The sequence below is a fragment of the Stegodyphus dumicola genome, chromosome 7, assembly GCF_044657685.1.
Source record: "Stegodyphus dumicola isolate Sdum_Otavi_A_Nest chromosome 7, ASM4465768v1".
NCBI lineage: Eukaryota > Metazoa > Arthropoda > Arachnida > Araneae > Eresidae > Stegodyphus > Stegodyphus dumicola.
In genome coordinates, this window is record NC_140774.1 from 1,798,500 (window position 1) to 1,826,134 (window position 27,635).

A 27,635-nucleotide genomic window follows, 5' to 3' on the forward strand; every position below is an offset into this window, starting at 1 on the left:
ACCTCATCTGCAGCTAGGATGTTTTTCCTTCTTCAAGAAGTGGAATTCTTTGGGAATACCTTACAATTTCACGAGCTAGCTGTTTCTTATATTTCGAGGAGATTTCAATAAAATTGTTTATAGATGTCACCTATTGCAGATGGGGAAAAAGTCTATACTGGATCGCTGGAGACATCTCATCCAGATAGGTCACGTTATATTTTTTCCCACACCTAAATAAACTGGACATGAGCCTTCCTTTTGTTTTCTCATCCAACAAAGATAGACACTGCAGACCCTTTTGGGTTTTCACTCTTCGCGAAACGAGACGAGCCGCAGCGACACTTTGCGTTTTCTCTGAGCGCAATAATGGATCACGTGAGCAGCCATTTTGTTTCCCATCTCACCCAGATAGGTCATGTTGTATTTTGTTTCATGCACCTAGCCAATTTTGGACATGAGCCATCCTTTTGTTTTTTTTTCTATCGAACCAAGATGGACTCTGGAGACAATTTTGTTTCTCAACGGAAAAGTAAATTTTCTGAATGGGTGCCGGTGTTCGAATACTGTTGTGACCGACTGTACGGAACGAAGAGATTCATAACGACCTTAAAATTATGCCAATTCATCGCTATATACAGCGACTTTCGGAAAAATTTTTCAAAAATATTCAACGTGTTGCAAATCTTGTGCTTCATATGCTACCCGTATACGATCCTGCTGTTGCTTCTTCCCGGAAAAGACCCAGAGCGGTTCTTAACAGGGAATATTCAGCTCTGCCATTTAAACGGGCTAGATATGAGCACACTGATAGCCGCGTGACTAACTACCTCTCGTTCCTTACCCCCCTGCCTCTAAAGTTCTTTAATGCACACGGCATTAACTCGAGGAACCTCCTTTAACGTTTCTTTAATAAGAAAATCACAGTCAAATAGGACTGATTAACATACTTTAACCTATCAAATGAAATAAAACTGAAAAAGATTTTTTAAACTATAGCTTCTCTCTTCCTTTAAAAAGGAACTTTCTTAGGCGCTTAACAGCGTCCTTTTGACCTTTAAAAACCGCATTGAATAGCGGTCAAAAATGAAACTTCTCCCTCCCAGCTGATCACTGGCAGAACTACTTTTTGGACCTGTAAACAGGTTCCCCCCTCCCTCCCACCTCGAAGAACGCGCATCGGAATTCCCCTGCGTATTCTTCATCTGACGTATGTAAAGAAAATGATTATCAAGGTTCAAGGAAACTTCACCTTTTATTTTTATAGTCAAAATTTTTATGGCTGCCCCTATCTAAATTATTCTGGCCCTTTTTCGGCGCAAAATTAAGACCTTCTGAGTTTTTTGCCTTTTTTTAACTCAGTGTGAAGGCACTTACTCCAAGTCATTCGGCTTATCAAAATTTTACCCTATTTGACTGTCCCCTCTTTCGGATGATTTAATTTCCTTTGAAGATGTGGAGGTAAAGGCGTAATTGCCTATGAACTCCGTAAATTGCACTTCCTTGATCCTTGATCCGCGGACGGGCGGCTAAAACCCGCCGGGAACTGAAGGAATTCAACCAATCAGAATTAGACACCGCTGGAGACTGTTTTTGGCGATCAATTTTTTACGCCAACAATCGAAAAAGTTGTTCATTTCTCAAGCGCTCAAAAACAAAGCAAGTTTTTGTTTATGTTTGTGCTGATATTATCTCATTTGTTTAGATCAGAGAGAATTTTGCAATCTTTATTTTTAAAGGCAACAGAATGAATATGGAGAATTCGGAGGATACTCGTGTAAAATGCGAAATGTGTGATAAAAGTTTTAAGACAAAAAAGATACAAGTGAAACACTTTCGACTTGTTCACGGTGTTTCATCAGAAAAATCAAAAACTGTTCGATGTATCGAATGTTCTTCTTCATTTTTTAGTGTTGAAAATTACAGACAACATTTATTTTCTGATCACGACGTAGCAAATGCACATGAAAAAGTCATTTTAAAGTTTACGTCTATGGAAGGTTAGCATTTTTATTAATTTAATAAACTTTTAATTATTTCAGAAGGTTTCCAGATACTAATAAATTATGATTTTAATTTCGTTTTTTAATTTAAATTTTTTTTATGCTGTTGAGTTTTGAAGAAATTTTAACCCTTATGTGTAACATGATAGCAAAATTTCAGTATATTGTTCTTTTGAAACGTTCACTGGTATGGTTTGCTTTGTTTGATAATGGCAAAGCACACTAGGGCTATCTACCTAAGGGGAGGGATGCCTTCGTGGAGGAACTTCTAAGGGAAACTAGCTCATAAACACATTACACATGGAGAAATTCCCGAAACCATGTATGCAGCCAGCCCGTTCACTGGGTTTCGAATTTCATACTGAACTATTTGTATTCAATAACTTTACCACTCTGCTCCTAGTGGGCTGAAAAGTTTACAGTATAATTTTTTAAAATTTTATTATTTATCTAATAATATTCAGAACACCCTTCCAATTTTAACTCATAACAAATGTGCATAGTGTGTTCAAAAAGTCTTCCAACTTTTTTATTTAAATCTTAATGTAATTAAAATACTTGATTTATATTGCTGGTTTTCAGGCACATAGCTAGAGTGGGAGCAAGGGGGAACATCTGTCCCTGGGCGCAGCATCCAGGAGGCACCAAACTGACGTTATGAATTTCTAGAATGAAATGTTTTCCATTCTTGGCAAACAAGAGGGGCGTAAGATCTTTAGTTGTCCGCAGGTTCAGAAAACCCTATCTACAGCTCTGACTGGAATAAAAAATGTATATATATATATGCATATGCACTATATACATGCACACATGAAACACATTCATCCATCCATACATGCATGTATGTATACATTTCTGAATCCAGTCCTGATAACAGAAGTGTATCACATTTTTTTTCACAATTATAATATTTTCTCACAGAGGACTAGGTACAATATTTTTGCAAGCATAGCAGATGTATCAGTGATTAATGTATGTAATGGGGTTGGTAGACTTTTTAAAAAAAATATCAGTAGCGTAATGTGAGGAATGCAAAATGTGAAAACTACCTCGTAACTTATTATATCTAGGAATTTATACTCATGAAAAAAAAAAAAAAAAAAAAGAGTCTCGTGAGCGGTAACACAGCTGGACACTGTTAATGAGACTTGGTTTAAATCCTAGCAAATGTACTGTTTGAGTGACAGTTTTCAAGATGTTCCCTGTGTGTACTGCAAATATGAAAGGAGCCAAAAGTTCTTTTAAAAGATTATGTGGATTTTTCTGATTTGACCCCTAGCGTGTTCTCCATCAAAACTGGGGCAGAGCTGTACAGTTAGTGAGATGGAACTATAGCTGTGAACTGTTGATAAAATTATGGTGGTCTGCCCACTTGTTCCTGTTCTGTCACACAGTATTTAGCATTTGTAGTGTATTAATATAAGAATGAAATTTTAACTCTCATTAATAGTACTGAATATATTAATGAATAAATTTTAAATAATCATTCATACTGAGTTGTACAAAACTTCTCTATAAATATTACTTTTATAAAATTAACACTGTGTTTTCTGATGAATGGTATAAGCTAGGAATATGTTAATTCTGAAAATTGTGTATTACAAGAAACTAAAAAATATTTTGAATGAAAATTTTTATTTATAGATTTTTATAAATGGCTTGCTGAAGAAGAAAAAGCAACAAATTCTTCATATATATTGCCTAGAGGAGAAGAAAAATTCAAAAATCATTCAACAGTTAAATTTATTTGCAACAGAAGTGGGGTATACATATCTGGGAGTACTGGTAAACGCCAGTTAAAATTTCAAGGTACAAGGAAGATTGGCTTTTATTGTACGGCTGGTATAACAGTGAAAATTTTTGACATGCATGTTCATGTCATTTATAATAAATGTCACTACAAGCATGATAATCTTCTGGGCCACTTACCAATTGCAGAGCAAGATCAACAAGCAATTGCTGGTAAGAAAATGTTTTACTTGTTTTTATAAATTATATATATATATAAGTAAATTTAAATTCCATAACATGACTCTTTATATATATTTCAAAGCAATATATAATATATACATTGGTCTGTTAAAGTTAACACAAGTGGTGTCCAATAAAGGTTGTCTAGGTAAATGAATGTAATATTATATTTCAATAAAGCATGAAAGATACATAAATAAAAGAATGGTACTTTCATACATGAGTGGTCCATATTAGTATACCGACGCTGTATGTCCAAATGTAGAATAAACCAATAAAATAACATTCAGTAAAGGATGTTGTCACCTTAGAATGTTATGTTGTTGTCAATAAGTTATTATGATTTCCTTTCCCATTCCTCCGTCAATACCATCTTGAACTGTTGAACATTTTGTGACTGATTTAGACCAATGGCATAGCTAGAGGGGAACATCTATGCTCTGGTGCAGTATCCAGGGAACGCCAAATTGAAATAACAAAATTTTAGAATGAAATGTTTTAATTCTTGGTAAACCCAAGGTGGTACGAAATTTTCAGCTGTCCCCGGATGCTGAAAATGCTAGCTACGACTCTGATACGTACCACAAGACATTTCCAGCATCTTATATGTGTTCAGTCAGATTTAGATTTTGAGAATATGTAGGCCTTTCTACATATGTATACATGCATAGGCCATTCCAGTATCTTTATTTTTTAACAGCTGTGTAGGAGGTTACAATACTACTCATGAATTACTGTATCTGATTTTCCATATATGCTTGCAGCATGAGGCACCTCCTATAAAAGTAATCATAATCAGGGATATTTATGAGATGATTATGCATTCCTGTCTCTTACCAGATACGTCAATATCCAGAACTGTCGTTTACATTAACCGCTATCCTATAATTCTGGGTGTCATCTGTGAAGGATATCTTGCTGTACTGCTTTTTTGTCCAGTACTGTATTTTATGGCAGTACTAGAAACAGCATCTGAAATAAGTAAACGGTGGATTAGTGATGGCTATCAGGTGCTTTTATATAGCTAGCATGCCACACTGTTTTTATGGTGATGTAGACTCAATTTTTAAGATTTTTATTTTCTTTATTTAAATTTCCCCCCCCCTGTCGTCTTTCTGAATAATTTTGTTATTTTTATTATTGGTATGAACAAAAAATCTATTTCATCATCTGTCTAAATTAACAGATGTGAGAGAGATCTCATAGCAAATATTAAAAATTAAAATTTGAGAAAATAAAAATATTTATTGGCCTGATAGTTACCTTTTTACAGACAATCCGCGGTTCCAGCACTCTGATACGCCATCTAGTGGCTAAAAGGTGGAAACATAAAAAAATGGTATTTATGTTCGACAGTACTATGTAGTTTGCGAAGCGTGTTGTGATGAAAAGTAATTAAACATTTATTTTTTATTGTTGTGGGCATTATGTATAACTTAGAAATACAGACCACACGTTTTGTTGTGTATCCCAGTGTAATTCATGAGCTTAGAAGGAACCTGAGTTATGCTTGCATCGTATTTTTGGCTCAAAAAATATCAAGCAAGATAGCTAAACGAAGAAAGTAGTGGATTAACATATTTTGAATTGGAAAGAAAGTTGGATGTTAAATGAAAGTGCGTTCTAAGCATTTAAAAAACTGATTACATTTTTTCTCGTTTTCTATATAAATGCAAAATTTCTTTCTCGTGTATATGTATAGACAGTCAAAAGTCGTTAATTAGGATACCCATAATCCGGACCTCAAAGCTAAAAACTTTCTGCGCATGCGGCACGTCGACACATGCGCATAGACGTTTATGCGTGCGCATAAGGCCTTTTACGACTGCGCATATGCGTGTGCGCAAGTGCAGAATACGTTTTTGCGTGCACGTTTTATGTATAATGGCCGGTATAAGCTAAAATTATCTAATTATCTATTTCAGTTAATGTTGATGATTGCGTTGTTCCTTAATCTTCGAATTGCATCTGGCTTATTATTTTTTGCAGACTGTAAGAGCAATACTATAAAAGTAAACTTGAACTTTTGATTATGTCAAATAGAATTTCTGATTCTGGAGCTCCCAAAGGATCGTACAAAACGAAAGTATGTTTCGATGTCCATCAAACAAAAAGTGGAATTGCTGCAAAAATTGGATAAAGACATGAAGAATGTGACAGAGAGGTTAATGAAAACGAAAAAATTTCGATTGACAAGTTAGTCGGTATTTTCGGCACAGCAATTAACGGGATTTGAACAGCGGAACTTTGTAACTGAACAAGAAATTTGGTCTGTTTATAGAATTAAAGAGAAAGTATTATCACATAAAACGAAGCAACTTAAACAACTTACATTGAAAGAAATGTTTAATAAAGTAAACAAATAAATATTAAGCTTTTTTTTTTTTGTAAATTTGATACCCTTTAGATCATATTTGTTCTTTATTTCATAAATTACGGTTTAATATTTTTAATTTTAGATTTTATGCGTGCCATCTTACGAGATTTAAACTGATGATCTATAATCCGGAATCATAATCCGAATCGCCGAAGTCCCGACGAGTCCGGATTAACGACTTTTGACTGTATAAATGCGTATGTGTACTTTTCGAAAGTAAACATGCATATTTGTGTATTGAAGTATAAATCATTATAGCTTATTGATCTCTTAAATATTATTAATACACATACGTATACAATTAGGTTTTCATGCATATTTTACCTGCAGAATTTAAAGTCTGTTTCAGTTCATGTTAGCAATGATTTAAATGAAAATTTGTAGCACGGCACATATAAAAATAAAAGTTTTACTTTACAGCACTTTTACTAAGAAAATTATGGTACATATAAAAATTGCTAAGAATAACAAAACCCTCTTCTTTTTGCTTCTTTCTCCTTTTTCAATAATGAAATGTCCTTCAATTTCATGCGATCAGGATGCAATAGAACTTATCCTTAAATAGCAAGCCAAATTTGTACATTGGATTTTTCTAGTAAAATTCCGTGCATTACCAAATGATCTGCTTTTTAAAATTCTCTCTACTTCAGTAATACAGTGAGAATTTACACCTCCTTGAACAAAATTAAACATTTCGGAAAAGCTAAGCAAATTCATTTTTGAATGTACGAAGTCGGATCACAAATCAAAATACCGGTTTTTATCTGCCACACTAATGAGTGAGAGCGCCACCTATAAGTGAATTGAATCGTCGATTGAATGACGATTAAATATAACTTGTCCAAATCTACATGTACTCATATATGTAATACATGTTTACATGGTTTGGCTGTTGTGTATATACCTGAAAATTCACCAGATACATGGCAGTTTTACCAAATGTTGAAATTGGGGATATGTCTAATTAGAAAATATCACAATTTACATTAATTTTTAAATTTATGCAGATTTTTAAGAAATTGAATTACATCTTTTGTTTAAAAATTTACATGCACAATTTAAATAATAAAAATAAATTATGTGCTTTAGTAATAACCAATTTCGTTTTTATGTGTGTGTATTTTAGGCAAACTTATACATGGGGTGACTTCAACAAAAATTCTCCAAGAAATAAGAGTACCTGAAGAAGAACTGAAAAGAGGAAACCTCATTTCAAGGAAAGACTTGAGTAACATAAAGCATAAATTTGGGATTTCAAATACATTAAGCGGATGTCATAATGAAAACAATGCTCTTAGTGTAAAGTCATGGGTTGAGGGCATGAAAGAAAAGGCAGACAATGTTGTTTTGTTTTATAAAGAACAGGGAATGAAGCATGATCATCTGAATGAAAATGATTTTCTCCTGATAATCATGACTCCTGTACAAAAACATATGCTTAAGGTATTTGGATGTGGAGATAGAATTTGTATTGACTCTACACATGGGCTTAAAAATTATAATTTTGAGCTGGTAACTTTACTTGTGATTGATGAGTTTGAAGAGGGATTCCCTGTTGTATTTTGTTTTACATCATTTGTAAATTTTGAAACAATGTCATTTTTTTTAAAAATTGTACATTCTGAAGTTGGTGACATTAATTGTAAAATTTTCATGTCTGATGATGCACCAGTTTTCTATATTGCTTGGGAAAGTGTCTTCGGTGCAGCAATGTGCAGATTACTATGTGCTTGGCATGTAGACAGGGCATGGCGAGGCCATTTGAACAGCATTGGTAATACAGAAAAGAAAAATAAAGTATATAAAGCATTAAAAACTATTTTATATGAATTAGATGAAACTAGGTTTACTGTTATGCTGATGGAATTTCTTACTGAGTTAGAAGAAGATAGCGACACAAAAGAATTTTATGTCTATTTTAAAAAATATTATGCAAATCGGGCAGAAATGTGGGCTTATTGTTATAGGAAATATGCCCGTATAAATACCAATATGCATGTAGAAGCCGTCCACAAAATTTTAAAATATATATATTTGGAAGGGAAAAAAAAAGTAAGCGTGTGGATAATTCTATAAAAAGCTTAATATGCTATTTGGAAGATAAAAATTTTGATCGGTTATTAAAATACCATAAAAGGAAGATGACAAAAAAATTGTCAGTTTCTTTAAAAAGACACAAAGAAGGTATGCTATTGAGTTCAAATTGTGTAAAACTGAATGACAACAATTGGAAAATTAAGTCCTCACAATCTGAAACAGTGTACTATATTAAAAAAAATTCAGAACACAATTGTACTGGTAAATGTGTAATATTTTGTAGGTCATGTAATGAATGTGTGGGTACATTTACTTGTTCATGTCCAGATTATACAATTCAAAACAACATGTGTAAACACATTCATGCTGTTTTAATTTCTGAAAATAAAAGTGTTGGTGCCAATGTATTGTACACAGGTTCACTGGCAAATTTTCGAGAAAACGTAAATGAAAGGCGCTATTTCAGTAAATGATAATACAATTGAAAAAAATAACAATATTTCAGTTAAAGAAAATAAAATTGAGATTCTGAAAGATAAATTAAATTCAATAATAATTAATTTAAATAACAAAACAGACATTCAACCCTGTGTATACAAAAGTGTATTAGGCCATGTTAATGCAATTCAAAATCTTCTACGAATAGATGAAGAAAATGCTACACTAATTTCTAAAGATATAGTTTCTCCCTCAGAACCAAGTAACAAAAAAAAATAGTCCCACAGAAACGTTTTTACTCAGTAAAAAAGCAAAGTTAAAAAAAAAAAAAAAAACATTTAAAATTAGCTAAACCTTCTACCAGTGAAAGTTATGATTTCCAAAAAGTACTTTTAGGTGACCCTGTCATTAATTTTGGAAATGATCATATATATTAATAGTACAAAATCTCAAATCCAGAAGTCCAGTAACTGGAATGATCTATTGTCTCCATCTAATATATACTTCCCCCTTTTTTTTAAAAAAAAATTGTTCTCTTGATATAGTATAGGAACAAATATGACATTTAAGTGAAAGCAAGTGTGGTATAAATGGATTTATGTTCCAATTAACATTTAATTATGCCCTTGAATAAGATCATCATAATACATCCTGTGGTGTAGAAAAATTAAAATTTCTGCTGCTCTGTGCTTGCATTTTAGCAGCATAATAGCCAGATTTCATAATGATCTGAAAGATTAAAAAATTTTAAAACCAAATAATTTGCAATTTTTATTACATATAAAAATTGGTGTTTAAAAATATAGTATATAAGCACCTGTATTATATTGATCATTATATTATGTAATTTTAATTCCATGCTTTTAAAAATATTATAATAGTAGCTGCATATTTATTTTTTTCTTAGGATTGTTTTCTCTATAAATTCATTTGGTACTCTTTTGTTTTTGTGACCAGATTCAAAGATGTATGTATGCATGCTATATAAATGAATGTATGTGTACATGCATGCATCTATGTATGTATACATACACACATTTCTGAGTCCAGTCCTGATATCAAAAGAGTACCATTCTTTTATTTGTGTTACATGTGCAACAGTGAAGGTGAAAGTTGAAACAGGAGATACGAATATTGAACTTCTTTTCTGAGGTGTTTTAATATTTGAAAAAATATGTTGCATTATTTAGTATAAGATAACTGTAATTCATAGTGCATAATTTCAGTTACTGTATACAAATTATGTGTTTAGAAATTGTATAATTGCTATATGTATAATTTTATTTTTATTGCTATATATTCTTTTTTTTTTTACTGCTTATATGCGTACAGAAATAAAAGTTTAAAAACCAAGAGTAGTGTATGAGCCACTGTATAGAATTATTCTTATTCTCATATCTATGTGTACACTAAAGAGATAAAGTTATAAAAAAAATATTTAAAGGCAAATTATGATTTAATATCTGTCATGATTAAAATACTACATTAAAAAATTATGCATTCAGCAACTGCTATAGCATTATTATAATGTATGCATTTAATTACTACATATATAAATATATTTAACCCTTTGGGTACTCATCAAATTGATTAGAGAGACTTGTCATCTGCTTACTTGGGCGAAGATTTCAATTTTGTTTCATGTATTTGTTCATTTGTTATATTTTGTAACTAAAATGTTGTTTCAAAAATATATTTATATCACCAATATAAGCATATTCCAAATAAAATGTATTACTTTTACATATTAATCCATATAGTGACAAATTAAATCCATCCCATGGGCATAAAAATCTTCAAATAATTCAGTACTCAGAGGGTTAGCACAGTTTTAAGCAAGAACAGACCCATTTATTTGAATAATATTAAAATAATGAAAACAGAGGTACTTCATTTTTAAACCATTTGATACATACAAACATTTCAAGATGCACATTTATTTTCCAAATGTTAGGTCACAAGATTATCGTGCTTATGATTCTTTAGCATTTTTAGATAATTCTTCGAAAATAAGTGGGAGTAAAACAGTCATCCAAATTCAAAAGCTTTTGACTTTGACTTATGACTTACTTTTTTCTGGTCATTAACTACCAAAGAGTTTTCGCCAGTAGATCGCATTAAAGTGCACTAGGCAAAGATATTTTCAAATAAATGGTACTAGGGAAGTACCAATACCCGTGGGCGAAGAAAATTCAGCTGCGTGAGCAGGCATATCTTAATACTTACGAAAGTAGGCATTCATCATAATCAAAAGCTTTAGAAAGTCGAAGCTAATGCTTTCATCAGGTTTCTATTTCTTACTGGTGAGGAAATCACCTTTTTCATCACCATTAGTTTCACAGTGGAAAGATAACCACTGAACAGTTCTGAGCTGAAAGTATCTCAAAATTTGTCTAGGCGTCTTAAAATGTTTACTGGGTTATTTTATGAGTTATCCCACATCAACATTTTAATATATTGATTCTCTGAATAATCATTGTACTTTTTATATTTTACTAGGAGCTTTTGTTAGTATAGTTTTGCCTACGGAAAAATACGCAAAAGATAGATTTCTTAAAGTTTTAAAAGTAATTTAATAAAAAAAAGACGTATTCTTAAAATATTTTTCTTTATTGAATTATAGATCTGATATACAAGTAAGATCTAAGATTAAGTAAGATTAAGCAAGTAAGATTTGCCTACGGAAAAATACGCAAAAGATAGATTTCTTAAAGTTTTAAAAGTAGTTTAAATAAAAAAAGACGTATTCTTAAAATATTTTTCTTTATTGAAATATAGATCTGATATACAAGTAAGATCTATATTTAATAAGATCTGATATATAAGTAAAATCAGTACTTTACTGTTATCAGGACCATATTCAGAAATGTATGTATATATGCAAGTGTGTATACACATACGTATATATACATGCAGACATGAACGCACATACATTTCTGAATCCAATCCCGATAACAGAAGAGTACCGTAAAATCTATTTAGCCTATTCTTTGTGATAAGATTTCACACTGAGAAAAATTATTACCATCTTTCATAATTAGTATTTATAAGCAGACAAGTGGATAAGATTAAGGAGCATTGGTAGTTTGAACACTAGTGGACAGGCTAGCTGCATGGGATATTTCTCGTGTGTCACATGAACAAAAGTCATTTTCTGTTAAATATACTTCATGAAAGTCTTCTACCCTCAAGAAGATACTGTTTTTATGCTTTGTAATAATCAATTAAGTAGATAAAGAAACATTCTCATTTACTACCATTGGTATAAAACTCAAGAATCTTTTTTAAAAAATCGTACAGTCTCTTATCAATTGTAATATTTTTATGCATATTCTGATTTATGAGTACAAAAAATTTATTTATCAAAAAACAACAAATTTATTTTTTGATATTTATAGTTCTACTGAAAGAATACAGAATCATGAAAATTCACCATAATTCCACAATCGGAAATGATACCAAATTATAGGAACATAGGCAGTAGATGTGTAGGCAACAGTATAAAATTTATTACTCCTTACAAAATAAAAATTAGAGGCATCCAATGCTGGTAGCTGTTATTGGAATATTTTATTTATATAGAAAAAGAAAATGCTTTGGATTTCAAGAAAACTTACAGAATTTCGGCTAGGGATTAATACATGACATCTGAAATCATAAGCAAATGGAATTAAAATTGCAGATTAAAGACTGTGATTTCTTAAAATATAATTACAAACTCTGGGGACTAGTTAAGGTGATAAATTATGACATATTATTCAGAAAAATCTTGACAGTAAAAGAAAATAATGTATATAGCAACACATACAAGTGTAAAATGCTCCACAGACTCGTCATGAATATAAATTACTTGATTACGCTAATGTTGCAAAACTTCAAAAAATACATCTTTATTTTTACATAACACAATGAAATGAAATAGAATTATTTAGATGAAGAATAATGCATAAACAAGTTTCATGTTAATTTCTGAATTATTTTTTTCTTTTGGGAGTTACTGGGTTACCTGATGAGTTATCCCACATCAACATTTTAATATATTGATTCTCTGAATAATCATTGTACTTTTTATATTTTACTAGGAGCTTTTGTTAGTATAGTTTTGCCTACGGAAAAATACGCAAAAGATAGATTTCTTAAAGTTTTAAAAGTAGTTTAAATAAAAAAAGACGTATTCTTAAAATATTTTTCTTTATTGAATTTTACGATGTTTACAGTACATGAAATAATAAGAACTTAGATATCACCAAGCATTTTCAAATACACAAAGAGCCATGAAATTTCGCAATGCAATAATTTTTATCAATTATTATATTTACGCTTTATTTCAAAGCGTATCAAAAAGTTATTCGGTATCGAGATAGCAAATTGAGTGGAATATAAAGTTGTATTTGTTTTCGAAATTAAGAGTTACATACTTCACTTATCGCCCCTACAATAAATTAAATATGAAATCATATCAGCGTACCACAAAATAACCAAAACAAATAAACTACTTCTACCCAAGAAGTACAAACAAGTTACCATAACATTAACAAGTGCATTTCTTGTATGCTAGTTTTGCACAAAAATTGCGTTTGGCGATCGGAAAATGAAGCCAAAAGTTCCTGGCGCAATGGTCCTCTCTGATTGGTTGAATTTCTCCAGTTCCCGGCGGGTCTTAGCCGCCCGTACAGCGCGGAGTCTGGCTTCTTGTAGCAATATGCGATTTATACTGTAGTATGCAAAGAATCTTCCTTACAGATTCTTTGGTAGTATGTTAAGTTGTCTTTGAAGATGACGGCCGTAGTAAACAGTATGGCAGAAGATTCAATAAACGATATTAGGTTAATTGATGAAGTACGGCAACAGCCTGTTTTATGGGATAACAGAACGAAGAGCTACAGATTAAAAACTGGGCAAGGTGCTGCTTGGATACTTATAGCCAGCAGGCTTAACAGGAATGGTATTGTATGCCTTATTTTTTCCATGAATGTGTTGAACTGCAAAAGCTTGATTATTCCTTATATGGAAATTTATCAAATCTCAACTACTACTTTCTGTTACAGGTGACAGTTCACAACAGTAACTTAACTTATTACCAGAACAAATTGATTTAAAAGTTTCCAAATGTAATATTGTTCATTCTCTTATTCAGTCTAGAATTGCTCAACGCAACAAACGTAAACCAAGCGCCCACATTTGTACGGGAATTTGATGTCGTTAAGTAATGCCAAACAATTCAACTAAATATTAATGTCTTATGTTTCCTGTTCGTTAAAATGGTACTCCTGAAAGACCAGGCTCTAGTGTAGAATTGGGTGCCCCTTCGATTAGCAACAATTTTTTTTTAAATTTTGGTGATGAAACCTCAATTCTGGTTACCACGATAGTTTTAACATTGTTTCAGCTTCCTGATTTTATTTAAATGAAAATAGATTGATGTGTACATGGACAAATTTAAGGCAGTGCGCAGTGCCTAGTTTGTGCAATTCTAGGATGTTTTTTTAAGTGAAAACAGATCGATGTTTACATGGACACAGAGTTTGTGCAATTCTTTGACTTCTTAATTTGGTTTTTAGCGGCCATCTTGAAATTGCGCTCTCCTGGCGCCGATCTTGGCGTCAAAAAAGAATCGCCAAGAAACAAGGGGTACCCAATTGTAAACTTTCACTCTGAAAACAATCCATAATATTCTGCATTTTGCAGCAAATACTCATATATCTTAATAGTTCTTCAGTGTTTCATAAGTCTTTGTCAGTGCACTATATCAGATTGTAAGAAAGAATTTTAATAATGATATATTAAAAATCATGCTTATAGCAGCGATTTATATAATTGCTTGGTTTTAACTGCTGGTTTTATATTATTTGACTTTTGGTCAATAACAAACACGCAATGAATGTATATATAGAATCTTCAGTTTTAATAAATCAAGTCATATGTAAATTCTGAAAGAAACTCTTAAATATACTTTGAAAATACAGTAGTCATTTTAAAAGTTGCATATAGTTAAAAATATGACATTTTTAACCTTTCAGTTGCATTTTCAATATCTAGTATTTTCGATTCTGTAGTTAAAAAAATTATAACTTTCTCTGAACTATAAACACACACACTTCACAACACTTTCTTTTGCTGCTGCTTCTGAGAATGTTTCAATTCTTTCCTGTTGAAATTGCTTTTTTGGGGAGGGAGGCTCTGGTAACTTCTCCACGTCTTCATTTTTAATTTCCAAGCCCAAAAGTTTTGCTTAGAAACCCAATATAATAAATAATCAAAATACCCTTAGACTCAAAGCTTCAAAAACACTGCAACACAATCTGGCCATAATTTCTTCCAATTTAGCAAATAGCAATAGGCCAATGGCTGTCCTCAAGTATATAATGTAAATTTGTAACTGCCTATGTCATTCTATTTCTATGTTTCTAGCCAAATCACCAGCTCAAACTGGTTTATAGTTCAAGAATAAGTATAAGAAGTTTATAGTTCAGAGAAAGTTATAATATGGAAGGATTTTTAGTCATTTTCCTTGATGTGTGTTACAAATCAGATTCCCAGAATTATTGGTACAAAAATTTAGATATTATTAAAACAATTTATTAGTTCTACAAATGGACATTAAGACACTTAATATACCTGTTTATTAAATCTTTATCTGCTGAGAAGAAGAGTGTTTTCGTGTAAATAATATTTGGTGGCTTTCTGTGCCTCGTCATAATCTTCAGATTCAATTGCAAAACTGAACTCGCACTAGGCATTTTGTCACGTAGTGCAACCTCTGTTGGTCCTAGATTCTGCTGCTTGATACATATCCTAATTTTAAAACTTTACTGTAAATTTCTACTTTGCAGCACCTTCTCCAAATAAAAAAAGATTTGCTGTTTGGTGGTTCTCTAAATTCTAAAAATTTTGCCATAATGAAATCATTTGTGCAATAAAAACATAATAAGAAGTAACTTTTTTTAGCCAATTAGTCAGTGAAGCAATTGTTTTAATGTCAGTTACAGTTCCTTTGAAGTACATCAAACCTGCCAGGCACTATAGCATTCAGATGGAAACATTTTGCTGATTTTTTAGAAAAGCCTTTTTTTAAAAAAAATTGTTAAAGGGTCAATTCTCTGCAGAAATGGATAGTCAAAAGTCCCTCTTGAATTGTATACTGTACTGTGATGTTTTAGTTTGCATCATTCATCTACTCATATACATTTCTTTTCATAAGAATACTTGCAGTTATTCAACACCTATAACAAGATGGTATAGTGTTTCACATCTTAAATTTTATGTGTAGCAAAATTGAAATTGTCTCTTCATTTGTGGGAAATATTTTTGCTGTTCTCTTGTATAAGCAATCCACAGAAAAAAATATACAGGTGTGTTTTGAACGTTTATCTCTGAACAAAAGAAAAAAGTCTTGGATAATGATTGATATCTTGAGTTCTGAATAGTCAAGTTGGCAACAAATGATTTTCATGGTGTTTTGAGATGACCTCTGATATAAAATTAATTCCCAGGGACTTCTAAAAACACCATTTTAACATTTTCCATAATTTAACCCTCATTAACAAAATCTCGCAGCAAGTGATTTACAGGATCATGAATTTGACTCGCAGTCAGAGTCTAGGAGTAGCGTTGGCACCTGAGTACCTGGGCTGAAGGTCGTACCCCATGTAGAACAGTTTAACTTTCCTAATTGTACGAAAGAGAACTAAAAAGAGATTCTAGCTGACTGAATTTACAGAGATATAATAATAATTAGATATTTGAACATGAGATAACACCCTGCATTTAGAGACCAGAAAAGCCAGTTTGAGCTGGTGATTTGGCTAGAAACATAGAAATAGAATGACATAGGCAGTTACAAATTTACATTATATACTTGAGGACAGCCATTGGCCTATTGCTATTTGCTAAATTGGAGGAAATTATGGCCAGATTGTGTTGCAGTGTTTTTGAAGCTTTGAGTCTAAGGGTATTTTGATTATTTATTATATTGGGTTTCTAGGCAAAACTTTTGGGCTTGGAAATTAAAAATGAAGACGTGGAGAAGTTACCAGAGCCTCCCTCCCCAAAAAAGCAATTTCAACAGGAAAGAATTGAAACATTCTCAGAAGCAGCAGCAAAAGAAAGTGTTGTGAAGTGTGTGTGTGTGTGTATTGTGAAGAAACTGTCTGCAGAGGAATGAGAATAAAGAGATGATGAACTTGGCTTTTTGATACACAAAATTTTTGAAAAATGGGATAAGGTGTAAAATTTTATGTTAATGGTATCACCTTCATAAAGTAGTAGTAATTTACAGCAGAGCATTTCAGATAAGTCATGTTTCACTTAAGAAACATTAAGTGAAATAAACGAACGATTAGCATGTGAAGAAGTGGAAACAATCTAGCACTAGGTAAATGCCCATCCCATTTTCAAGTGATGCATGGCCTGTCAATGTGGAATATAAATTTAAAGTACTATTAGTCTAAATAGCCATTTATCTGTAGTATGCATTACAAGCACATTAATAAGATCCTATTATGATGATGATATGTTGCAGCCATATCTGGTCGTGTATTTCAGGGCATTCCAAGTAACATTTTCAACAGGATAATACCAACCACATATTACTTGACTTACTCTAAATGCACTGCAAGGTATACAAATCACTTGATTGACCTTGATCTTCTCACTAATCAAGTATTTATTGAAAATAATTGAGTTTGATTAATGTCTTCCCTCCTCCACAAATGAATTATGGTATTACATCAATGATGTATGGTGAATGATGCTACAAGACCTAACTTCACTGCTCACTCAATGCAGTATAAAGGGTGTTCAAGAACATATTGCCCAAAATGGGGCCACAGCATGTTACTGGTGTCCTATACAGCTAAGTAGCTTGACATTGTACATTTTTAAAAATTAAATCATTTGTTAAGAGCCTGATTATCTATTAAACAGATAAAGTCTATTTCCAATTATTCTTTCATGGTGTGAAATTTGCCTCTGCCAGGTAGAATGTGGTGTGGCAGAAAACTTTCTTTTCCGTTAAGTAACCAGTATTTTTTCTTAAGTAATTTCTCTCATCATCTCTGAATTTTAAGATTTAATTACAATTTTTTGTTGTGCAGATAAACTGTATTTATCAAGAACATAACAATGATTTTGCCAATCTAATTTCAGTATTGAGAATAACTCTGGAAAACTTAAAAAAAGGATACAATGTGTGTCCTTATATGCCAGATAATATGAGTCTAAAATAATCTATTTCCAGTGCATTTACTAACATCCATGAATGCTTGTTGATATGACAAGACTATAATCATTTTTGCAATATTTTCATACTTTTGAGTAATGGAAGATCACAAAAATAAAAGATTAGCAAATAAAGAAAAGAAATATGTCAAGAGGACACTTGATGTCAAAAGTCTTTAATCCGGACTCGTTGGGACTTTGGTGATTCCGGATTATAGATCATCAGTTTAAATCTGGTAAGATGGCATGCAGAAATTATAAAATTAAAAATATGAAATCATAATTTATGAAATAAAGGACAATTATGATCCAAAGGGTATCAAAATTTACAAAAAAGAAGCTTAATATTTATTGGTTTACTTTATTAAACATTTCTTTCAATGTAAGTTGTTTAAGTTGCTTCGTTTTATGTGATAATACTTTCTCTTTAATTCTATAAACAGACGTAATTTCTTGTTCAGTTACAAAGTTTCGCTGTTCAAGTCCTGTAATTACTGTACCGAGAATACCGACTAACTTGTCAATCGAAATTTTTTCGTTTTCAATAACCTCTATGTCGCTTTCTTCACTATTGGAGGCGAATTATAATGACGAGCAATTTGATTTAAATCATATCAAAGACGGAGTACATCGAGATGAAGTACTACATTTAGTAAGGAATTATAAGCCAAGTAAAATAAAAACATCCGCCCTGAAGATAAAGATAGTGCTGACAGATCAACTTCCAGTTTATTGCACGCTGCGACGTCCGCCCCCCCCCCTCCCGCAGAGCAGCATGAAATTGATAAACAGATTTCGGAATGGTTAGGGAAACAAAGGATATGCCTTTATTCATTTTTGCAGCAACTCCACTTTTTGTTCGATGGACATTGAAACATACTTTCGCTTTGTAGATCCTTTGGGAGCTCCAGCATCGGAAATTCTATTCAACATAATCGAAAGTTCAAGCTTACTTTTATAAAATTGCTCTAACAGTTTGCAAAAAATAATAAGCCGGATCCAATTCGAAGATTAAGAAACAATGCAATCTGCAACATTAACTGAAATAGATAATTTGATAATTTTAGCTTGGTTTATACCATCCGTTATACATAAGCGCATGCGTAAACGTATTATATGCATGCGCACACGCATATGCGCATGCATAAAGGTGTTACGCGAATGTATAAACGCCTGTGTGTTGACGCATGCGCAGAAAGTTTGTAGCTTTGAGGTTCGGATTAACGACTTTTGACTGTATACTTCATTGTTATTATGGTTCTTTAAATGTTATCAAGAGCTCTCTGATTATTGAACTGTGCCAAATTATCAAACTTACTCTGATCTTTTTTAAACTGATCATCAAATGGCTATCAGTCTTCCTATCACCAATGATCATTAATATTATCGTTTTCCTAGTGATCATTATTAGTCTATCATGAGATAAGCTCTGAATAAGTTTGTCACTTGGCACGAGAGAGTTGTTGTGTTTCCAAAAGTTAGTGCAGAAAGGTAAATTGGCTATTGTGAAGAAACTGTCTGCAATATCTGCAGTAAGTATCTAAAACAGCCCTAGCGACATCGACGATCCTTGAAGAATATAGGAGCTGGCACTCTAAGGGGATGAAATCAATTCTGAAGAATCTGGCCAGTATAGCAGGTCTGTCAAAGATGTGTACGGGAGAAAGTTGTATACCTGGATAGTGAGGGCAGCAATTATAACTTTGCTGACCATTAAGTGATAGTTTCAGTCCTTTAAAGTGTTTTTGTTCTCAATCTGGTTAAGGTAGATGAAATAATTTGGTTGCAGTTTAGCTAAAGAATAGAATTTTTCTTAATTTGTTAGGAAATGAGTCTTTGGCTGGCTATCACATATGGATCAGAAAGCGTTAAACTGTGGGAAGTTGAGTACCATTTCGGGCTTTTTCGGCAAGGTAGTCGGCCTGTTCGTTACCAAAAATATTGGCATGCACTAGAATCCAATGTAGGGTGCAGGCTTTTGGGACAGCTATTATTGTGTTTATGAGCACAAAAATGCCCTGGTAGGATGAGAGTTGACCCTGTGGATCATTCGGAGCACAGATTTAAAATAAGAGAAAATTATGAACTTACTGGAATTTTTAACTGCTTTGGAGTAAAAAATATCTAAAGCACCCTTGATGGCTACTAGTTTGCAGGTATAATTTAAGGCTATAAGGCTCTTGATACTATTTTTAAGTAATAGAGGTGTAATAGTGTGGAACATTTTTGGTGGGGAGGAACCTGCCTCCCCACCAAAAATGTTTAGATAACTTCATTTTCCCTGGCTTTTCATAAAAAATTCGAAACAATTAAGGTAAATTCATCAAATATTTCTCTCTGAATTTTTATCCATCTATCAAGGGCTATAAATCTTCTTAGAAACTTCGAAGGTAAAAAAATTGTTGTACCAACCAACCATCATGTTTGATTATTCTTTATTTATTTACTTAAATGGTCATTTTATTCTACAAAGAAATATTCTGTATATTCCCCATCATTTCTAGAAGTGCTAGAGCTGCAATATTTGAACATTTTGTATAAATATGTGCTCCTCTTAACATTTAGTGTGTTCTGATACCAACTGATATTTTCAGAAGATCTCCTTTTTCAAAGAGCCATATTTATATCTTTTAACCTTATCCTTGAAGAATTTGTAGATTTATCAAGAACTGTGGGAAAAAGTATGACCTTTATGAACTTAGAGCTTCAAACATCTAGAAGGTCGCACTGTCATAATAGTAGGTTAAGTTATGGTGGTAAGATCAAAGTCTAAGAAACTTTTTTTTTTCTCTTTTTAATTTTTAATTTTAGTCCAAAGGGACAATTTGGCCAGAGGGACTATTAATTTCGTTTTGGCATTTTGCGTTGATTCACTACAAGCGTTAGTTCACTTTTCAGATTGTTGCCACCAAATATTATTGCCCTGTATTAGATTTAAAGAAATTAAATAATTAAGAATCTGCATAAATGTATGTATGTTTCTCACATTATGATAAAACAACGGTACCTATAGCCATCAGATTTTGAATAATGTAATCTTCCTGTGAATATATATATGGGCATCTGGAAGCCTAAATTTGGAATTTGTTTTATTATCGATTTCATATTTTGTAAAATTTTAATGAATTTTTGATAAACTCGGAAGATTTCAAAGCAAGCAATGGCAACGTTGTACAGAGAAAACGTTCTTATCTCCAGCGTGTAAGACTGTGTTTCGAAAGTTCTAAAGATATGCTTATTTTTAAATTATTTTGCAATAATTCTCTTGAACTGGATTTTATGACGTAACTGCAAAGAACATTATATTTAATAAATAAAGGTAACACACAAAATGTTAAAAAAAAATAAATAAAATGAAGCCCCTTTGGACGTAATTTAAAATCTAAAAAAACCTTTCAGATATTTTTTTTTTAATGCAGACAGTATACTTAAGAAAAGACAAATGCTGAAAGGTTTGATGAATAGCCAATCAGGCATCCTGAAACTCTTTTACAAGCAGGGCTGGTACGAGAGCTTGGCAGTTGGTGCACACGTGCTGGTTGGGCAGCAGAATTTGGTGGCAGCAAAATTTTTAGAAGTTGGGAAGGAACTGGGCAGCAGAAGTGTAGATTCGCAGAATTTGCACGATGTGGCAAAAACTCTAGCACCTGCCCTGTTTATGAGCCATGTATTTTGAATTCCATATTTATCCAAAATATTGTTACGAATTTTGTATTTAATTAGATATTTTTAGTAGAATTATAATTAAAAGTGTTTTATTTCCCTGTGGACATGAGACATATTTTAAGAGAAAGCTATGCTGAAAAAGTAAAAATATAAGAGCATGTGCATTTAACATTGAATAAATGGATCTCTCTTTAATTTATATTTAATTTGAATAAATGTAATTGACTACTGTGTTAACTGTAACCATAATTCCATCCTCTTTTGGGCTTTCAGAAATTTCCAGAAGCAAAGAAATTACTAGAACTCTCTCACGACTGATTGAAAGCTTTAAAAAGCTGGAGAGAGACATATCAGCTCAGTTGCTTAGTTACTGTTAATACGATTTGTTTAGCTTTCTCTTTGAACTGCGTTGTATTTTAAAATTTTTTGTAGTTTAAATTATAGCTACTGGTTGTATTGCATTCCATTTTACGTGTTTGTGTTCTTCTGATTATTACTACCTGATATTATGAACACTTATAAGAATATTTCTCAGGAAAATTCCAATAGTGTTATATCTGTTGTAATAAGAATAAATGTTATTAACTTTTTATTGGACTTGTGCATTCAATCTATTATGAACCCATACGCATGCAACAATATTAATTTACACTCAGAATGACAATGACAGAAAAGGGACAAAATGTCACTTAAGCAAAATTAAAAACCTTTTGCAAATTAAGAATCATATGACTGTAATCGTAGCAAGTTTCTTTTATACTATTTAGAATCACTATTTTATGTAGTCTTAAATACATGACCTAATGTTTTCTAGCATTTTTTTTTCTGGGGATTAGTTTCTAAATTAATTAGTCTTTCATAACTGTTTAGCATATTACTATTCCAGATTTTAAACTGGAATCTAAATGCAAAAATTAAATTACAATTTTCAGAATTTTGATAAGTTTTTAAATGCTTTAATTCTGAAAAATTTTTAATGGTAAACTAAGATTTTAGACTGTAACCTAAAAATTTTTGGTCACATGTGTATAAAATATTTTTCTAGCAATTTTCATATGATATTAATATAATGTTGACAGCTCAGTAATGTAGTTTTATTAAAGTACACTGCCTTCCAAAAGTCAAAGGAACAGCATGTTTTTCAATGCTCACCATTACAATGATCTCAGGAACATTTAAATTACATTGCTCAACATTGAAAATGCAACACCAAGAAGGAGTGGTCAGAAAGTGATAAAATTTAGAAAAAGACACAGACAGATAGAATACAGAACGAGAACAGCGTCGGCTCAATAGGATGTAGGGCCACCGTGGACAGTGATGGCTCTCCATTTCCTTTCAACTATTTGCCACAGTTCGTCTTCTGAACGAGGCAGGGGCAGAGTCTGCAATTGGCATCCAATCACATCCCACACATGTTTGATATGAGAAAGGTCGGGAGAGTATGGTGTCCAGAGAAGCATCTGTATACCTTGCAGAGCATGTTGGCAGATACGAGCACTGTGTGGTTGGGCGTTATCCTGCTGAAAAATTGCATTAGGCAGCCCCTGAAGGTAGGGGATTGCCACTGTCTGCAGTACATTATCAAAGTATCGTTGGGCCATCATAGTGCCCTGAATATGAACTAGAGGTGACCTGGAATCGTAGGCAATAGCACCGCAAACCATTATGACATGTTGTCGCGCGGTGGGGTATTGCACAGTTACTGCAGGATTAGATCTGTCTCCAAGTTGACGCCACACAAGTTTGTGCCGACTGTCACTGGATAAACAGAAGCGTGACTCATCTGAGAATACGATGTTTTGCCAATCTGTCATCCACATTGCTCCAGTCTGGCACCATTCTAAACGTTGGCGTCTATGTTGTGGGGTCAATGGCAGTCTTCTTAACGGACGCCGTGAGTGCAGGCCATGTTCAACCAATCGACGGGAACTGGTCAACACGGAAACATCCAAGGTATCTTGCATGTGCTGCAGAATCGCAGGACTTCCACAGCTTGTCAGCGGATGCGTCGATTCATGCATGCTGACGTTACTCTGGCTGCACCTGCACCCTTCCTTCTTCCCACATTCCCTTCTTTCAACCATGTTCGCCATAGCCGATGCACTGTGCTCGTATCCATGTGGGTATCAGCTGTGATTTGACGTAAGGACCAACACGCCCTTCTCAGTCCGATCACCATACCCCTCGTAAAATCGTCTATCTGCTGGAAGTGCCTTCGTTGACGTCGGCCTGGCATTCTCTCCTATTACATGTATCCTCTGGGACAAAAACCAACTTTCTTCAATAGTTCTTTTGGCAGAAATAACGACACGAGTATTGCCCATTCTGCATGTTCCTTCCCTTATATCTGACTTCACGTGCGTCGGAGAGCTCCACATTTCACATCATTCGCATAACTCAGTGACGTGCATAATTTACGTGAAAGTAAAATTTGCATAAATTTCTGACCACTCCTTCTTGGTGTTGCATTTTCAATGTTGAGCAGTGTATATGCATGATAGTAACAAAATTTAAGAAAATATATGCAAAAACAATAACTACTACTTTTTTTATAGAGGTTTATACTTGTATAGGAGTTGGAGAAAAATGTAAAAATTTTAAGTTGTCTTCACGAGTGTATCTTTAATTGTTATTAGCAATTTCGTTGACAGAATCTAGGAGAGTCTCGATGTCTAGCAGAAGTTTTTCCCCAATTTGTTGAGGTGGCAAGTAATAGGATAGATGGAAATTGGTATGTGCAAGCTGATGCTGCTACATTTCAATGTCTCTTGTAGTCTGGTCCAGTGACTATGGAATCGGTTTGAATCTGAGAATTCTATGTCTAGAAGGCATGCTCTAGCAAACCAAGAGTTACAAGACTTGCGGAAGACCATTATTTACCTCTTTTGGCCTGAAGAAGGAGTAACAAAACTGTGCCTCAGTTCATGGCATATCATTTAGGGACAACAGGAACAAATATCTCAGCTACTATAGTGTGCAGACGTCTGTATGCAAGATAACCAGCTGTTTGACCCGAGCACAGAAAGCTGCCCGTTTGTATTGGGCAAAAGAGCACATCACCTGGACTAGTCAATAACCAGTGAAATTCTCTTCATAGACTAGTCCTGGCTCATACTGGAGATTGATTCAGCTTGTCAACTGATCTAGAGGGAACAATGCAACAGATAAACCGATCCCACATTGTACAGAGATGGTGGAATAATGGTTTGGGGTGGGAACTCTTTTGATGGTCAGAGTGACCTGCATATGTTCTAAGGAGGAACTTTGACCAGTGTTAGGTAACAAGACGAGATCCTTAATCTATATGTCTGCCCATATGCCGCTGCTGTTGGTCCTGGATTTTTTCTGATGGGCACAATGAGCATTCTTACTGAGCTCGGGTTGCTGAAGAATAGCTTGGTTACATATAGAGTGAATGGATTGACCAGTTCAATCACAGATTTGAATCCGATAGAGCATCTTTGGAACTACCTTGGAAGACATACTGCTGCTTTAAATCCTTCTCCACGGTTGTTAGATGAGCTTGAACAAGGATTACACCTTGTCTGGTCCTTGCCATTTCACTGACAGACAACTTAATTGATGGCATGAAACTGTTGCAGCTAGGGTGGATATACACCTTATTAGAACCCATTTTTATAATGTTACCACAACATTTCTCCTCAGAAGAACTGTGATGTACTGTTTCTCCAAGGCTGAATTTCTCTGCTAAGAGTGCAGATTTTTGTTGTAATTTATGTTTGTGTTGAACTTAATAAACATGTCACATTCATTAAAGAGTTATTTAATGAAAATGTCCTCTAAATTTTTTGTTTCTATGTTGCTTCATTCTCAAATTAGACACAGAAAACATGCTGTTCCTTAGCTTTTGGAGGGCAGTGTAATTCCCATTATGCATCTTCAGATATCTTTATACCAGCCTTTTCTGTTTCACAGTCCAAGATGTCGTCTATCGGTGGCAAAACTTACGCAGGAGCTACATTAGGAGAAAAACTAAATCTAGAAGAGGAGAACCTGTAAAGGATTGGTATCTGACGTCACAGATGTCATTTTTAGCACCCTGTGTCCATAGCAGAAAGTAAGTATTAGAAACCAAGTAGTACTAATGTATTTATTATCTCATCAACTGTGAAGCTGACAGCAAGCAGCACTTATTATGGATATATGATTTAGCACTTATTATGGATAAACATGATGCACCAACATACTCATAACATCTTCACTTTTCTTTGATGTAGCCTTGATTCTCGATAAGCCATTGCTTGATTTTATGAACAAGAATGTAAATTATCTGCTAGTACTGTTATTTTTTCTTGTAATATATATACAGTCAAAAGTCTTTAATTGGAGCTTTGGCTTCCGGATTATAGATCATCAGTTTAAATCTGGTAAGATGGCATACAGAAATTATAAAATTAAAAATATGAAACCATAATTTATGAAATAAAGAGCAATTATGATCTAAAGGGTATCAAAATTTACAAAAAAAAGCTTAATATTTATTTGTTTACTTTATTAAATATTTCTTTCAACGCGCGCATGCGTAAAGCATACATTACGCATAGTCGAAATTAGAAAATTGAAACCAGAAAACTATTTGACGTGTATTTGTGATATTTATAATGACGAGGAATTTGATTTAAATCATATCAAAGACAGAGTACAGATGAAATAGATCGAGATGAAATACTACATTCTGTAAGGGATTACAAGCCGAATAAAATAAAAACATCTGTCATGAAGATAAGGATAGAGCTGACAGGTCAACTGTTCATTGCGCACCGCGTTTGAGATCCGGATTAAAAACTTTTGACTGTATATATATAAGTTTAGAATCTGCTTTTTATAACCAGTGGGCTCTATTCAAAGTTATGTTAGCATACCATCAAAAAAGTGTGTATTAATGCACAGACGTGTATTTAGCTGAATATGGTTGATAAAACAGTTATACAATTATAAACAGTTAGCTTGGAATAGTTACCTGTGAAATGTTTATGCTTATTGTATTTTAAACAGTTTCCAGTAAAATCAGAGTGCCTAACAAAATAGTAGAAATCAATGAAAGCTTTTTTACAAAGTACAAAAGCGTAGTGGGTGGAATGCTGATTGTTTCATTAAATAAAGAGGCATTAAGTCCTTCAGAATTCTGCAGGATCAATTGTCACAACCGTGGCAGGATATTTTTAATATTTTCATAAAATTCTTGAAAAATCATCCATGTTAAAATAAACCAGAACAGACTAGTCGACAACGCTGAACAGAATGAAACATCAATAACTATGCATATGTGGTATATAAACTTTTAAAACAATGAGAGAAATGCAGGAGTAATGTTGTGATGTGTCATGGTAGGGATAAATGAACGTGATGCCCCTGCATTGTTGCTGAAATTTACGGCAACCCGAAGGAGAAGTGCAGATAACCGAGTTCAGTATGTTGAGTGGTGGGCATTTTGAAGTCTTGCAATAAAGATAATATTTTTATTGTATACCATCTTTGGTTGAAGTTCTTGATGGATGCTATGTGAATATTTGATGTTCCATGGATAATGGTGATCTGCATGCCAACCAATTTCAAATCTTAAAAAAGGTCTTACGGTTCTTATGTCCCATCCATAGGAAAAATTTTCAAGAGTTCAAAGATTATTTTGAGTATTTTTTGTAAAACTCTTAAAAACACTCATGTCGAAACAAATGCAAAAAGGTACAGCTAATCATAACTATCCCACAAAGTTGAACAGAATTGAACAATTTCTGTGTGAATGTGGTATACAGTATAAAGTCAGAAATCTGGATATTAGACATTAGTATCTATAATTCAGACATCTGAACCACTAGCAACATTTTTTTTTTATAAAGTGTTTTTATATGCTTTATAAGTGTGCATTTGGTATTTTGTATAAAAGACGTGAGCAGTCCCAATTCTTAATTTCACTTCGACAC

At 33.1% G+C, this 27,635-nt stretch overlaps 1 protein-coding gene across 3 annotated transcripts in view; it reads left to right on the top strand.

The window, feature by feature from the left end:
• The first annotated feature begins 1,580 nt into the window (after nt 1–1,580).
• LOC118203529 (uncharacterized) overlaps nt 1,581–27,635 on the top strand; it is a 52,899-nt gene continuing 26,844 nt past the window's right edge. Inside the window, exons 1-3 of one of the 3 annotated variants that reach the window (XM_085819803.1) lie at nt 1,583–1,979; nt 3,627–3,944; nt 7,457–10,158. In XM_085819803.1, the coding sequence (XP_085675929.1) occupies nt 1,727–1,979; nt 3,627–3,944; nt 7,457–8,406 (1,521 nt within the window). In that variant the 5' untranslated portion in view covers nt 1,583–1,726 and the 3' untranslated portion in view covers nt 8,407–10,158. Of the gene's footprint in view, nt 1,980–3,626; nt 3,945–7,456; nt 10,159–25,629; nt 25,772–27,635 lie in introns of those variants that run through there. The other 2 variants (XM_085819805.1, XM_085819804.1) reach the window with 2 other exon arrangements.